The 16,752-nt window shown below is 44.6% G+C and overlaps 1 protein-coding gene across 1 annotated transcript; it reads left to right on the top strand.

Moving 5' to 3' along the window:
• The first annotated feature begins 9,414 nt into the window (after positions 1–9,414).
• Positions 9,415–11,870, top strand: LOC121550504 (heme-binding protein 2). Its single transcript, XM_041862786.2, has 7 exons — positions 9,415–9,519; positions 9,778–9,837; positions 9,999–10,086; positions 10,480–10,600; positions 10,692–10,831; positions 11,077–11,240; positions 11,352–11,870. Coding segments are annotated over exons 1-7 (654 nt in total). The 5' UTR covers positions 9,415–9,517; the 3' UTR covers positions 11,431–11,870.
• The last annotated feature ends 4,882 nt before the right edge of the window (positions 11,871–16,752 follow it).

Genomic DNA, 16,752 nt, shown 5'->3' with positions numbered 1-16,752 from the left:
GTTACCAATTGTTTTCTTGGTGACTATAGTCCCAGCTGCCTTGAGATCATTGACAAGATCGTCCCGTGTAGTTCTGGGCTGATTCCTCACCTCTCTCTTGATCATTGCAACTCCACGAGGTGAGATCTTGCATGGAGCCCCAGGCTGAGGGAGATTGACAGTTCTTTTGTGTTTCTTCCATTTGCGAATAATCACACCAACTGTTGTCACCTTCTTACCAAGCTGCTTGGCGATGGTCTTGTATCCATTCCAGCCTTGTGTAGGTCTACAATCTTGTCCCTGACATCCTTGGAGAGCTCTTTGGTCTTGGCCATCGTGAAGAGTTTGGAATCTGATTGATTGATTGCTTCTGTGGACAGGTGTCTTTTATACAGGTATCAAGCTGAGATTAGGAGCACTCCCTTTAAGAGGGTGCTCCTAATCTCAGCTCGTTACCTGTATAAAAGACACCTGGGAGCCAGAAATCTTTCTGATTGAGAGGGGGTCAAATACTTATTTCCCTCATTAAAATGCGAATCAATTTATAAAATTTTTGACATGCGTTTTTCTGGATTCTTTTGTTGTTATTCTGTCTCTCACTGTTCAAATAAACCTACCATTAAAATTATAGACTGGTCATTTCTTTGTCAGTGGGCAAACGTACAAAATCAGCAGGGGATCAAATACTTTTTTCCCTCACTGCATTTTCGAAAACCGTAATTTGTATTTTCTAAATATTGTGGCCCCTTTTCACCCTACATTGGTTAAATAAAGAGAGAGTAATCCGAGTGATGATGAAGTCCAGATGTGCATAACGATGGGGAGCAGGTGTGCGCAATGATGGTTGCCAGCGTACCAGGACCGGTGATTAGTAGACTGGCGACGTCAAGCGCCGGAGCGGGAGTATGCATGACAGTATACCCCTCCTGACACGCGGCTCCAGCCGCAGGACGATGCCGGCCAGGGGGACGGCCCCGAGGGCGAGGAGCGGGCCGTTACGGACGGCGCAGGTGGAAATCCACGATGTTAGGATCCAGGATGTCGTCCACCGGGACCCAACAGAGCTCCTCTGGAACGTACCCCTCCCAGTCCACCAGGTACTGGAGATTACCCACATGACGTCGGGAGTTTTGGTCTGGCTTGGGGTCCACGGAGCTAGTGCTGGCTGATATCCCAGGACACACTGGAAGGGGGTCAGCCCGGTGGAGGTGACGCAGTGAATTCTAGGCGTACTCTGCCCAGGGAAGGAACCGGGCCCACTCCCCCTGCCGGTCCTGGCAGTGACTGCTAAGGAACCTCCCCAGCTTCTGGTTCATCCTCTCCACCTGCCTGTTGGACTAAGGCTGGTACCCGGATGTGAGGCTGACCGTGACCCCCAGCTTCTCCATGAAGGCTTTCCATACCCGTGATGTGAATTGGGGGCCACGGTCGTAGACGATGTCCTCCGGAAAGCCATAGTGCCGGAAAACCTGCTGGAACAGTGCCTCAGCAACCTGGAGAGTGGTAGGGAGACCAGAGAGAGGGATAAATGGCAGGATTTAGAGAATCTGTCCACAACAACCATAACAGTAGTGAAACCATCAGAAGAAGGAAGATCAGTGACAAACTAAATCAATGGACAGATGAGACCAAGGCCGCTGAGGCACGGGAAGGGGAAGGAGTTTCCCTACTGGAGCATGCTGGGAGATTTAGTTTGGGCACATACGGAGCAGGAGTTGACATAACGTCCTGCGCCAAGGTGGGCCACCAGTACTTTAAGGAGATAGATTGAATAGTGCGGGTGATACCTGGATGTCCAGCGATGAGAGATTTGTGCGCCCAGGTCAACAGCCAATCCCTTATCCCCGTGGGAACGTAGGTGCGCTTTGGAGGACAGGTAGCAGGCACAGGTTCCCTCTCCAGTGCCTGGCGAATGTCCACATCTACATCCCAAAGCATGGGGGCAACGACTCGGGAGGGCAGAATGATGGGTGCACTCAGGACAGGAACCTCTCCCTAATCATAGAGACAGGACAGGCTTTAATGTTCTTTGAATCTGGGCAATATGACAAGGTGAAGTCAAATCTAGTGAAGAAAAGGATTCACCTTGCTTAGCGCGGTCAGCCGCCTCACTGTCCATATGTACTCCAGGTTCCGATGGTCGGTGAGGATGAGAAATCGGTCCTTGGCACCCTCCAGCCAGTGTCTCTACTCCTCTAATGCCAACTTCACCGCCAAGAGCGCCCGGTCGCCGACATCATAGTTCCTCTCTGTAGGAGACAGTTTCTTTAAATACATGGATACAATTTCTGTGGGTTACCTTGACGTTGTGACAGGATGGCCCCCACACCCACTTCTGAAGTGTCCACCTCCACCACGAAGGGCAGCGTAGGATCTGGGTGTTTCAGCAACGGGCCGAGGTGAAATGCCCATTCAGTATACGGAAGGCCTCATCGGCTGCAGGACTCGACACCAACTTACGGGGACCACCCTTGAGGAGAGAGGTGAGAGGAGAGGCGATGGAGCTGAAGTTCCTAATGAAACGGCGGTAGAAGTTGGCAAACACCAAAAACCGTTGTAGCCCCTTTATGGTGGTTGGGACTGGCCATGCATCGACCTTCCTCTGCTCCATCATCACTCCCTGTGGACTGATCTGGTATCCTAAGAAGGAGACAGCGACCTGATGGAACTGGCACTTCTCCACTTTCACATACAGGCGGTTCTCCAGGAGGCGTTCCAGGACTACATTGACATGGGCGATGTGATCCTCCAAGGTGGTCGAGTAGACCAGGATGTCGTCGATATACACGACCACCTGCGCCCGAGCATGTCCCGGAACACCTCGTTAACGAATGCCTGGAACACCGACGGAGCATTGGCTACTCCATAAGGCATCATCAAATACTCGTAGTGGCCAGACGTGCTGAATCCTGTTTTCCATTCATCCCCCTCCCGGATGCGGATCAGATTGTAGGCACTCCTCAGGTCCAATTTGGTTAAAAATACGAGCCCCGCGGCGCTGTTCGATCGCGGCCAGCACCAATGGGAGAAGGTAGTGGTACTTGGTGGTGATGGAATTGAGGCCTCTGTATTCGATGCACGGGCGTAGACCTCCGTCCTTCTTGGTCACGAAGAAGAAGCCTGCCGACGCAGGGGAAGGGTACGTGCAGATGAAACCCTGTTGGAGAGCCTCCTGGATGTACTCCGCCATAGCCTTGGTTTCAGCCACCGACAGAGGGTAGATGCGGCTGCGTGGAGGCACAGAGGCTGCAAGCAGCTCGATGGCACAGTCCCAGGGGCATTCGGGTGCCTAGTCAGTGATTTTCATCCTCGACCATGAGATGGTGGGGTCATGACGTTGGAGCCACGGGAGGCCGAGGATTACTTTGTGTACGGGTGCATTGATGATGAGGAAGAGAAGGCTTTCTTGATGCATGGGTTCCACTGTTAGGGTGAGTGGTGCTGTGATGTGCATTATTGTGCCGGATCCCAATTGTCAAGTATCCAGTGCTTGGACAGGAAAAGAAGAGGTGAGCGGGTATGGGGTGATGTTCAGGGAGGAGGCGAGGACCTGGTCGATGAAATTCCCAGCGGCGCCGGAGTCCACTAGAGCTGTAGAGACAATACATGAGGGACAGCCAGCCAGTGAAATGGAAACTAGAAAGGGTTTGGTGGAAAGTGATGATGATGGAATACTCACGCCTACCCCGGGAGACGGATGATCACGGGGCCGCCCCTCTGCTCTAGTGGACTCTGGGCTGGTGTCCCTCCTGACCACAATAGGAACAGAGCCCCAACTGTCTCCGGCGACACCGCTCTGCCGCGGGGAGGTGTGTGGCCCCTATCGCCATGGGTTCATGGACGGCCAAGGAGGAAGGCGAGAGACGAGGGGGGTGCCGGCGCTCTCGAAGAAGGTTATCCAGACGGATGGCCATCGCTATGAGCGTGTCCAAGGAAAGGTTGTCGTCCCGACACGCCAACTCTGTCTGGACCTCTTCGCGCAGTCCTCTTTGGAAATAAGGTGCGGAGCGCCGGCTCATTCCATTCGCTGGAGGCTGCCACAGTCTGGAAGTTGAGGGCATACTCGGCAGCAGTCTGGGCACCCTGCTGGAGTTGGAGTAAATCGCTCTCCTCCGTCTCTGCCCTCAGGTGGATGATTGAAGACCGCCCTAAACAGAGCCATGAACCTCTCATAGGAACCCGATGGAGTCCCGTCATATTTGTCCGGGAGGGACAATAGGGAATCGCTGACCTGGGCGGACTGCTGGATGGGCTGGGGGACTGGCTCTCTGGGACGACTTGTGGTAGAGGATCCTCCGCTAGTTGGAGATGAATCCTCTCGGGTGTTGTCGAGGTGGTGGAGAACATAGAGGACCTTATCCATTACCGTACCCAGTTGAGCCAGCTGGTCGTGGTGTTGACGGAGTAGGTGTTCCTGTCCGTCGACCATCTGGGAGATATCCTTAACTTCTGCTGCTTCCTTATCTTGAGAGGCAGTATTCTGTAACGTATACGCAGGGAGTCAGGAAGCAGGTGCAGAAGTTGAGTTTAATAATAAGAAACATGAAGATAATCAAAACAGGAATAGAGTACTGAACGTAAACAAAACCAATAATGCCTGAAGACTGAGGCTACTGAGGGCTAAATAAAGGGAGAGTAATCAAAGTATTGATGAAGTGCATGTGTGCTTAATGATGGGGAGCAGGGGCGCGAAATGATGATGCCTGGACCGATGGTTAGTAGACCGGTGATGTCGAGCGCCGGAGATGGGGAGCGGGAGTAGGCATGACACACCTTGTAGAGTCTATGCCTTTACATCAAGAGATGTGGATATCTTGTACGTTGTGTCGGTTACACAGCACATTGTCACAGAATTACAGAATTACATATTTCAGGGTTTACCTTTCACAAGTTCACCTTAAGAGATTGTGAGATATTGACTATCAATTGTAAGATGGTGACAGAACGTTTTCAACAGATAAATAGTCGGTTGGTGTCTCAACCTGGTCACACATACTATCCCTATAGTACTGGTATAGTGCTGGGGTGCGTTTAGTTCACTTCAAATGTTTGCTACGTTGCGTGACAGTTTGTACTGAACAACACGTTTCCCCAAAACAGTGTGCACCGTTCTTCAACAGCCTTTGAGGTACGTTTGCTCCAATTTGATTATATAATCTATATGGGTATGATCATTTGAAATTGCAAAACTCGTGTAGTACACCATACTCAATCGCCCTCTAGGCCACGATAAACACAACGTTCTTCAACTGGTCGTTTAGTACAGTGCCGTTTCCGTTGAATTTTGTTGTACTGAACGCATCCTGGGTATACTGGGTGGGCGTGTAGACACTGCTCCATTGTCCCTCTGTAGAATTGAGTTCATCACAGGGATCTGATCTTGGTGTGATTCTGGAACAACAACAACAAAGGGACACCCAATATTCCCTCCAAGAATGGTTAAAGCAGGTATCATGTGACCTGTGATAGTACATGGAAACAAAGCAGCAACGCTCACAGGATGTGTGAACCACTTCCTCCATGCATTATTGCTACAGTCAACTAGAAAGTCAAACATGTTCTTTGGTGCAACGTCTTTGTCCGTGCTAGACTATGGAGCCCAAGGTAGCTATTCAAGACCAGTTAGGCCTTTACACACACAGTGAACTGTACTCTAGTGCTTTGTGTGGGTGTCTCAAGCTCTGAGAGAAATAAAAACACCTCTGATGTTTTCTTCAATCACTCTCACAAGCATTTTATAAAAAAACATTTCAAACAACAACAACTACAACAGCCAGTGTGCTAACAATTGCTCCACCTGACCTTTCTGTGATGATCAGAGACGGGTAGTATTTCTGTTACATGTATTTAAAATACGCATTTTAATTACGTCTGAGTATTTTGTAATTTAAATTACACTGGGCTGAACTACACTCCAATGTATTTTGTATTTTGTAATTGTATTTTGTCATTTTTGCCCATGTCTGGTGATGATGCCATTGAAACTTTCACAACATGCAGTTTCATGATCCTGATTGAATCAGGCTAAAGTAACACTGCTTTGGCTAAGAAGTTGACCTTAAGCACATGCGCTTGCTCCACACAGAACAGGTATAAGAGAGGGGATCATTTGAGTTATTTTGAGTTTTGCTTCGCCTGAGGCTGAAGTCACCAAGTGAAGGCTGTCTCCCGTTGAGCACCTGAGGTGGTGACCAGCTGACATCACAGGCGATGTCAGAGGTTTGTTAAAGGTCATGACCTTTGACAATATTCTAACTGTGAAAGCTGAACGGCCTGAGGGGGTAAAACAACAACCCTCTCAATGGCATTGACCGCAACTGGGCATCTCTCCAATATGAACTGACCTGACTTTGCATGGGAGGCTTTTTTATAAATAAATAAAATCTAGGGCAGGGTTCATTCCATAATCACATCCATCTCGATATTCAGTGGCTTCCTTTTTCTTGTCTCTTTTCCTGCACTGGTGTGAAATACCTGGGATAGATTCAATCAAATTCACAGTGAGGAATGCCATTTTGTATTTATCTACAGTGTCCTGTGTCTTCAGCTTCAGATCAGCTCATGAGAAGGGAAGGAGACGAGGCGAGGAAGACATTTTAAACGATTGAGATACACCCCAGAGTTATTTTTTTCTAGGCTACTCTCCTCGTTGTGGTGGTCAAAGTTGAACTCTTAGGGTCATGCAAGTGCTGTCTTATCTGTTTTTATAGGTGAGGAATATGGTTTGATAAGAATGAGGAAATGTTTGTCCAATGTGTATCTGATATTTACTTGACATTATAATGACATAATATCCTAATAAAAACGGTTTTAACCAATTGAACCCTCATTAACACATGACATATAAACACATGTTAAAATTAAGTGATGATGGTTGAACCAGACAAATAATAAAGAAAACTGATGAAGTTTTTAATTGATTTAATAGCAGAGAATAATGTCATACCAATGCACTGTAATTATATTTACTTTAATAGGGGAAGCACACCACTGACAGGGTCATCAGTACGAGTACACTGAAGCCTTGTTTACACCATGCTCTAACATGTGAGTTTCGTGATCTTACCAATATGATTCAATCACTATCTGATCAAGGTTTGTCGCTTGTAAACATTGTATTAAAATATGTCTCTTATCCGTCCACTGTGTCCGCATTGTGATCCAACTAGCTGGTGCCTCCCTGTATGCTAATTATTTAACAGGCCAGTATAATGATTTGAGAGGCCAGTATAATGATGATTCAAATGGTTTGACCATCCAGATCTGTTTACACTCGATTGATACACTATGTGCCTGACTACCTCTGGAGATCTCATCACAATGTGTCTTTAAATAATTTACACCTGTCTAAAAATGTGGGCACAATCAGAAGGCTTCTGACTCCATTCCTCTCTAGTGATTGGTAATGTTGACCCAGCAGTGCTCAGTGAACAAACTACATACAGTGCCTTTGGAAAGTATTCAGACCCCTTGACTTTTTCCACATTTTCTTATGTTACAGCTTTATTCTAAATTTGATTAAATAAATAAAATCCTCAGCAATCTACACACAATACCCCATAATGACAAAGCGAAAACAGGTTATTAGACATTTTTGCAAATTTATAAAAAATAAAAACAGAAATACCTTATTTACATAACTATTCAGACCCTTTGCTATGAGACTCGAAATTGAGCTCAGGTGCATCCCGTTTCCATTGATCATCCTTAAGATGTTTCTACAACTTGATTGGAGTCCACCTGTGGTAAATTCAATTGATTGGACATGATTTGGAAAGGCACACACCTGCCTATATAAGGTCCCACAGTTGACGGTGCATGTCAGAGCAAAAACCAAGCCATGAGGTCGAAGGAATTGTCTGTAGAGCTCTGAGAAAGGATTGTGTCGAGGCACAGATCTGGGGAAAGGGTACAAAAACAATTCTGCAGCATTGAAGGTCCCCAAGAACACAGTGGCCTCCATCATTCTTAAATGGAAGAAGTTTGGAACCACCAAGACTCTTCCTAGAGCTGGCTGCCCGGCCAAACTGAGCAATCTGGGGAGAAGGGCCTTGGTCAGCGAGGTGACCAAGAACCCGATGGTCACTCTGACAGAGCTCTAGAGTTCCTCTGTGGAGATGGGAAAACCTTCCAGAAGGGCAACCATCTCTGCAGCACTCCACCAAACAGGCCTTTATGGTAGAGTGGCCAGACGGAAGCCACTCTTCAGTAAAAGGCACATGACAGCCCGCTTGGAGTTTGCCAAAAGGCACCTAAAGACTCTCAGACCATGAGAAACAATAGTATCTGGTCTGATGAAACCTGACACCATCCCTACGGTGAAGCATGGTGGTGGCAGCATCATGCTGTGGGGATGTATTTAAGCGGCAGGGACAGGGAGACTAGTCAGGATCGAGGGAAAGATGAACGGAGCAAAGTACAGAGAGATCCTTGATGAAAACCTGCTCCAGAGCACTCAGGACCTCAGACTGGGGTGAACGTTTACCTTCCAACAGGACAACGACCCTTAACATCGAACAGGCCCCCATTAACATCGACAGGCTGTAGTGGAGCGGGTTGAGAGTTTCAAGTTCCTTGGTGTCCACATCACCAACAAACTATCATGGTCCAAACACACCAAGACAGTCGTGAAGAGGGCACGACAACACCTTTCCCCCTCAGGAGACTAAAAATATTTGACATGGGTCCCCAGATCAAAACGTTATACAGCTGCACCATCGAGAGCATCCTGACCGGTTGCATCACCGCCTGGCATGGCAACTGCTCGGCATCTGACCGTAAGGCGCTACAGAGGATAGTGCGTACGGCCCAGTACATCACTGGGGCCAAGGACCTATATACTCGGCGGTGTCAGAGGAAAGCCCAAAAAATTGTCAAAGACTCCAGTCACCCAAGTCATACACTGTTCTCTCTGCTACCGCACGGCAAGCGGTAGCAGATAACCTGTTTTTGCTTTGTCATTATGGGGTATTGTGTGTAGATTGATGAGGGGGGAAAAAACATTTTAATCAATTTTAGAATAACGCTGTAATGTAACAAAATGTGGAAAAAGTCAAGGGGTCTGAATACTTTCCGAAGGCATTTCCCTTAGGCCAGTGGATCCAAGTGCTATTTATTTCCTCTGTACGTGGCAGCCAGGCTGTTATTGCAAAATAGCAAAGGCTTTCTCTTTATGAAAAATAAATATAGAACAGTCTACAACAAGTGACGGATCTAGTCACAGCCTCTTTCTCAATAAGCCTATACTCATTTTTCAAAGACACATCAAGACTGATCGTCTTGCGTTATCTAACTTGGCACACACATTTATAAACCACCAGTTTTTCTCTTCAGCAAGTTAAATAAGGCCATTGCACATATTTGTTGAGGACCCCAGACCATTCTGCAGTGAAGTGGGTGTGTCTCACAAGTTTTAGGAAGGGATCCAGATTTCCTTTCATAACCCTCAGTTGGTATAAATAGTTTCTCTGCAAGCATTTCCCTCAGGCCAGTGGATGCATCTGAACTGAGCTGATCTAAAAGACACACAATCAGCACAATGTAAGTAGAAATGATAGTCTCATTGCTTTGATACATTTCCTTTGACTTGTGATGGTGTTAATTATTAAAGGGAGAGTGATTTATATAGAAATTGAAAGTTGTAGTAACATAATTTAGAAACTGTCTTTTAAAGTATTACAATATATGGCAATAGTTATTATTAATGTATGAATAGATTTTTCATCTGATGTGGTCACTGGTGGTTTGTACTTTAGGTTTTAATAATATTATGACACTGACGGTTTTTGTGTACTTCAGGGTTTATTTTGCAGGGTTGGTTGGCTTGCTTCTCATCTTGACTGCTGAAGCCAGAATTGGGTAAGGAAGTTATAATACACTTCTGTTATTACTAACCACACGTTTCAGAAATCATACGCTGTTTGTATATTGAATGTTTGAATATTTATATTGAATATTGATGTTGTGCAACATTTTCTGCTATTCTCCATTATTGATTTATTTTCCACTGATCCCTATAGGAACTCCTCTGAGTCTAGCTTCTGTACCGAGTCAAGGGAATGTCTGCTGTATGATCTGGTGTGCAAGAATGATGATTATAATTATGAGGTGAGTTCATTGTAAAGCACAAATTAATGGCACATACTGTAAAACTGAGTCAGGGGTATTATTTGTGACCACATTTTGTTTTATTGTTTAGTTTTCTGTCAGGGTTGCAGATAAAATACAATTGCATTTATCAGAATATAGTTTATCAACACGATAATAATCATTTTAATTTTCCATAAAATTGTTATAACATAGACGAATGTACCTGCATTCGTAAAACAATCCCCACCCAGCTATCATCCACCTGACAACTCCCCGAGCCCCAGAAACCAGGCTTCCCACCCTTTTCTACCGGGCCTAGACACCAAAGTTGCTCCCCCTGCTTCCAACATCCGCAACTCAATACACTCTCCAACACAGGACTCTGAGTGAAGGTTTGTGTCTGTGTTACAGGTGCGCCACTATGACTCGGTGAAATGGGTGTCGACAGACGAGGAATGCTACTTCATGGACAAGGCCATGTACACTGCCTTCGGGAGACTCTTCAAATACATCACCGGATACAACGAGGCTGGTGTGTGTGTGTGTGTGTGTGTGCGTGCGTGTGTGCATGTGTTTGTGCGTATTGATCTATTTATGTGTGTGGATGCACATTTTTCCTGTAGGTGTCAACATTGACATGACAACTCCGGTGACTGTCAAAATTGAGGAGAAGAAGAGGATGTGGCAGTCGTCTGTCTTCACCCTCAACTTCCTCTTGCCGTCTGACTATCAGATGACTCCTCCCCAACCCAGTGATGACAGGGTAAGACCCAATCTCAAATAGACCCCTAGACCCTATGCCTTATGCAGCTTTTCTAGAATTCCAGATGGGCGGGGTTTGCACTTTTGGGACTATTCCATTGGCACCACTGAGCAAGGCAAGCTCAATCATGCACAGCTTAAGTATTTGAAAAAACACGAATACTATTTGAACCCATGTCAGGTATGCGTTGCTTTTTAAAGAACCCTGGCTAACAATGTGGATGTCATTGTGATTTCCCGGTGCAGGTGTACTTTACAGAGATGCCAGACATGAAAGTGTATGTGAGGAGCTACGGCGGATGGATGATGTCTTTGACCTCCAGTGTAAACTCCATGCTGCTGAAAAGGCAGCTAGACAAAGTCCAGGCCACCTACAACAAAGACTACCACTATGCTGTGGGATATGACAGGTGAGAGCACGAATACAAATCCTTCAATATATCCAACATCCAATCCAATTCCACCAGAATACTTCTATCAAACATACTTTAATATTGTGTGTGTGTGTGTGTGTCCTACAGCCCAATGAAGATTCTGAACAGGCACAATGAGGTGTGGTACATGGTTGAGGGAGAGCCTGTCTGCCCTACCTCCTCCTAAACATCCTCCTCCACTACTGCTGAGTCTGGTGTTACCGCTTTGAGGAGGACCAATGGGAGGTGCATGGTAGACTGAGAACATCTGAGAAAATGTGGTTTGGGGACAACAAGGATATTAACTAAGAGATGTCCCTGATCTGGTGGCACTATAATCCAAAATCAATATGCCACATATTATGTGTATACATACTGTATGTCTTACAAGTTTTTCATACTTATTCAGGGTTCAATTTGTTAGGGAGGTGCCTAGCTCACCCTAGTCCCGTAATTCGAACTCTGTACATATTGACATGTTCTAACAATGTGGGGTGAATGTAGACAGGGATATTTTTGTACTAAATAACTGAGTCCGTTTGTCAAAAGGGAAGATACTTTTCAGAAACTACAACAGTCCATGTTGAACATGATTTGGATCTTTTTCTCAATAAAATATGAATAGTGTCTGAGTTGAGTCCTCAAATATATGCCAAACAAATCCTCTCCAGCTCTTTGGTCATACTTGACTGGTGGTGAATACAGTATGATTATAATGAACATAAAATCTTGGGTAATTGCGTCAGATAGCATATTTATTACATAGTCTGTCCATGAGAGATCATAATGAACATTACAAATGACATTTTACGTTTTAGTAATTTAGCAGACCTTCTTATCCAGAGCGACATACAGTTAGTACATTAACCTTAAGGTACAACAACCACATATCACAGTAAGTCAAACTTTCCTCAAAAAAGCAGTGCTTAGAAGAAAAGAAAAGTGCAACGGTAAGGTGTTAGGCTTTCTTGTGTTGTTGTTTTTTCAGTCACTCCTTTCACAAATACAGTGAAGTAGTATTTGAAAGTCATCAAAATCGAATTTGTTTGTTACTATTCAGTGGTGCCCAACACAAGAACACCATACACCGTTCACCACTCAGTGCCGCCGTTAACAACAAGGGCATGTTCTAAGAAAACATCTCAAATACTTCAGATAATTAAGAAAACAGATCACAAGTACATTCTTAGAAAATAGGGTTCCAAAACGGTTCTTTGCGGAAGGATAAGATTCTACCAAGAACCTATTAGATCAGAAAGACCCTTTTTGGAAGACAAGGGTTCTTTGATGATTCTTCGGAAGGCAAGAAGGATTCTTTGGATGGCAAGAAGGGTTCTACATGGAACCATGTATAGTACTTCCCAGCATGCTGTATTGCTGGGAGATTTTCAGAATTGTTTGGTTTACTGTAAAATCGGTGTTTTTGCATGTACTGTACATTGATTGGTTGATACATTTTATGCTACACAAAGATAAACAACATACAGTTTTCGAAACAAATACTATCTGTTAGTAATTGGATTTATTGCACCCGTTACTGAGATGGTTATTCCAGTGTAGATGATTGAGGTAGTACCCTTCATCGTTCTAGGTAAAACCACATACAGGGGGTTCTTTCAAGAACCAAACATAGAGGGTTCTAGATAGAACCCTCTGCAAAGGGTTCTACCCAGCACCAAAAAGGGTTCCCCTATGGGGACAAACTGATGAACCCTGTATGGTTCTACTTAGCACCTTTTTTTCTAAGAGTGTACACTCCATCACACGCTGCAATGGATAGGCGTTCCCAATCATGAGCCCTGGCCTGCCCTGCTCTTGCTGATGTAAACCCCTTTGTGCTGAAGATGATATGGAGGACCGGAGGTATTTTTTTTATTTTGCTAAGGCATCAGCTATTCTTCCTGGGGTCCAAAGCTTGCTACTGATATAACTGATTTGAATACAAATTAAATGGACCTGATTATATAAAACAATCTATAACGAGGCTTTAGTCCGCAATGCTTTATGTTAGAAACAAGCTGTAAAATGCCAGGGAAAGACGTGACTAATGCATATAAGAGATGTTTGGTTTGTCTCTATGGCATTCAGAGGCTGCACTACAACCTTCTATAGCCGAAGCTCAGTGGTGTAGTGCTCTTTGTTTAGGTAATTTTTTCAATGACATCATCCTTTCTCAATCAAAGTTTGACTACTCAGCTTCAGATAAGAAATGACTGAGGTGTTTTTGGTGTAACATATTATAGGCCTACTATGCTACAGAAGGCTTACATGCTTTTATATTTATATTATATTTTCTGCTATGCAAAATACTAATAAATCATTATGTGATCTTGCGAGACATTAATTCAGCTTTGATCTAACTTTACTAAAAGAGCACCATTGTGAGAAGTGATAATCTTCTATTTGTAATAATAATAATAAGCAGGGGCTTTTGAAAGTGGGGGGGACATAACCTGGCAAGGGGTCCTCCCCCATAATCTTTTGGCCATCTAAAGCTCATTTCCAGCATTTCTACACAAGCTAATATGCTGTCTCTAATTAGAACAACAAAAAGTAAGCTAAAATGCCCACAGTCATCAAGCTAGGTAAGAGATCATTACTAAATATGTTTAAGTGATTGATAAGACTGAACTAGATCAAAGGTAATTCAATAATCAATATTTTTTTGCACCTTTAACCAATAGCCTAACAAATGAACAACTCTTGAAAAAATACAAAGACTTTTGATTGTCTTTATTAAGACATCCTCTATATCAAATTTCAGCCAGACCGACCAGCCTGCACGCACGACACCCACCAGTCTAGTCAATAACTCAAATCTCTCCCAACACAGTTTCCTTCCCAGTTCCCAGCTTACATTTTTTTAATTCCCAAGGGAAAGGGAAAAAAACTAAAAACACATACACCTCAAACATACATTAACACACAGAAACAGCAAATCCTCCATATAATTCATATCATAGGCCTAATAGTACTGTAGAGCTCTTTTGACTTGCGCACAATATAGTTGGGTCACCCCGTCCTGTCCCTAGAGGTCCATCACCCTGCAGCGCCCCAACCCAACACACCCCACTCAGTTTTAGGATCTTAGTGAAACATTCATTATTGGTTTCAGGTGTGTTAGGCCAAGGCCAGAGGGACAACAGTATGGCAAAACCCCAGGGCCAGGACTGAGCAGCCCAGCAGCTAGGGATTGCCTAAATAGGTACCTCCCCTGACGTGGGCATCTTTTCAGTACAGACTCCTTTTGTCGTACAGTATTCCATATAAGGCATCCAGACCTTATGAAAGTTGCACAGTATACCCTTAATCTTGTAATAAATTAAATCTAGTGATACATAACCTGACATTGTGGGAGGATAACCAACCTTCCAATTAATTGCAATGCATTTCTTAGCCGCTATAAATGCTTGGTTATACAGTTTCTTCAGATAACAGCCTCCAGTATGAACATTTCCAAGCAAACAAAAACAGGGAGAAGGGAGAATCTGTAGACATTCTGAAATAAAAGAACATACTCTTTGCCAGAATTCAGCCAGCCTTTACAAGACCATAACATATGCAAATATGTCCCCTTTTGTGTTTAACACCTCCAGCAGAGGAATTACATTTCTGAGGGCATGTAATTAAGTTTCACTGGCATTTAGTACAGTCTATGGATGGTCTTAAACTGCAGTTATTTATGTCTGAGATTATTTGAACATAACTGGGCATTCAAACATATCTGTATCCATTCATCATCATCAATATCTTCTACCAGGTCTTCCTCACATTTTTGTTTTACATGTTTTGTGTCATTGGGAAAAACCCCTATCAACCCTTGATAGATTTTGGAAATCAACTTTGGAGGTTTGTCAGACTGCCTTAAAATAGTTTCAATCTTTGAAGCTTTTGGCTTGTCCAGTGTTTGCTGCACAGGGAGAATAAAGTGTTGCATCTGTAAAAATTCACCTCAGCTCCATCACAGACAGGTCTTCCCTGGATGCCTGACCCTGCTGAGACCACTATCACCATCTGATCCTCCTAAGATGAGGCATGACAAAGAATTACCTTGGTGTACATTTATGCATTATATTACCTCAGTTGAGAGGGGATTAAACATGAGCTAACGTTACATGTCAGTTACAATACTAGCTCAGCACTGGGAATAAACACTTTTTTCTGTTAAGTTAAAAAACAGTTTCCTTGCCAGCTACACTTAATATGTTGTGAAATCTGTTATGAATGTATTGTAATGTTTTTAAAATGTATAACTGCCTTAATTTTGCTGGACCCCGGAAACTGCCTTGGCAGCAGCTAATGGGGATCCATAATAAATACAAATATATCAGTCAACTAAAGAGTAGCCAGTTTTTGCTCTGCTTGCTTTTACAACTCGGAGAAAGAGTGCAACACATACATACTGAACTATGCTCAACTCTCCTGTGCTGGTCCAGCCAACCTTCTAGAAGCTTTGCCTTCAAACAGCCTGTCAGCCCGCTCTGTGGTGTCCGCACGGTTCTAAATCCAGCCAGCTGAACAGTCTAAAGAGCCTACCCGACCGCATGGTCCAAAAGCACACCGTTGCCGCATTTTGTATCACATTGCAATGTAAAAAATAGAAATAAAATAAACAATCTGAATGCGTCGGGGACATGACCCCCCCCAGTGAAAGTTGCACCCCTGATAATGAGTGAATAAGTGATGATGATGATGAGTAGGACTATTAGATGTAGGCAACATATTGATTAGGGTTTGAGCGCCCTTCGAAGCGTGGTGCTGAAAGGACAGCAGTGGTCACGTATCGTTCTGCGCAAGGGGGTCCGTGGAGTTTTATGACCATCATGGCAGACACGCGGTAAATTTGGATCCTAGATTCCGTTGGTGTGATGATATGATTCATGCGGGGGATCAGTAGAGGTGGTATGTTTATGTAAGCTATGCACTCGGACAGTAGGGCGAGTTCAAGTGCGTCGTACAATAATGTTTTGAGGACAGCCATTTTAGCATCCCCTGGTAGAGTTTTCTGTCTGTGGCTGTTCTTGTTACATAGGATTTGGCCCACTCAAATTTGTCACGCCTCCGACCGACGGGCCTCTGCACACACGCCCACAGTTCATAATTCGTGCCACCGCCATAGAGAAAGAATACAGGGATCCGTTCTGGATTACTGACCTCTGCCTGCCCTTGACCTGTCGTTTGCCTGCCCCCTTGTTTTTGTAATAAACTTTTGTTACTACATTTACGTCATTTAGCAGACGCTCTTATCCAGAGCGACTTACAAATTGGTGCATTCACCCTATAGCCAGTGGGACAACCACTTTATATATTTTTTATTTTATTTTGATTTTTTGGGGGGGGGGTAGAAGGATTACTTTATTCCTTAAAGAGGTGGGGTTTCAAATGTCTCCGGAAGGTGGTGAGTGACTCCGCTGTCCTGGCGTCGTGAGGGAGCTTGTTCCACCATTGGGGTGCCAGAGCAGCGAACAGTTTTGACTGGGCTGAGCGGGAACTATGCTTCCGCAGAGGA

The sequence above is a fragment of the Coregonus clupeaformis genome, chromosome 35 (assembly GCF_020615455.1).
Source record: "Coregonus clupeaformis isolate EN_2021a chromosome 35, ASM2061545v1, whole genome shotgun sequence".
NCBI lineage: Eukaryota > Metazoa > Chordata > Actinopteri > Salmoniformes > Salmonidae > Coregonus > Coregonus clupeaformis.
This window is presented reverse-complemented; position numbering and strand designations above follow the sequence as displayed.

Coding starts and splice junctions, on each gene's coding strand:
- LOC121550504 (XM_041862786.2), top strand. Junction 10,087..10,479: donor ATGATGATTATAATTATGAG/GTGAGTTCATTG, acceptor TCTGTGTTACAG/GTGCGCCACTATGACTCGGT. Junction 10,601..10,691: donor CACCGGATACAACGAGGCTG/GTGTGTGTGTGT, acceptor TTTTTCCTGTAG/GTGTCAACATTGACATGACA.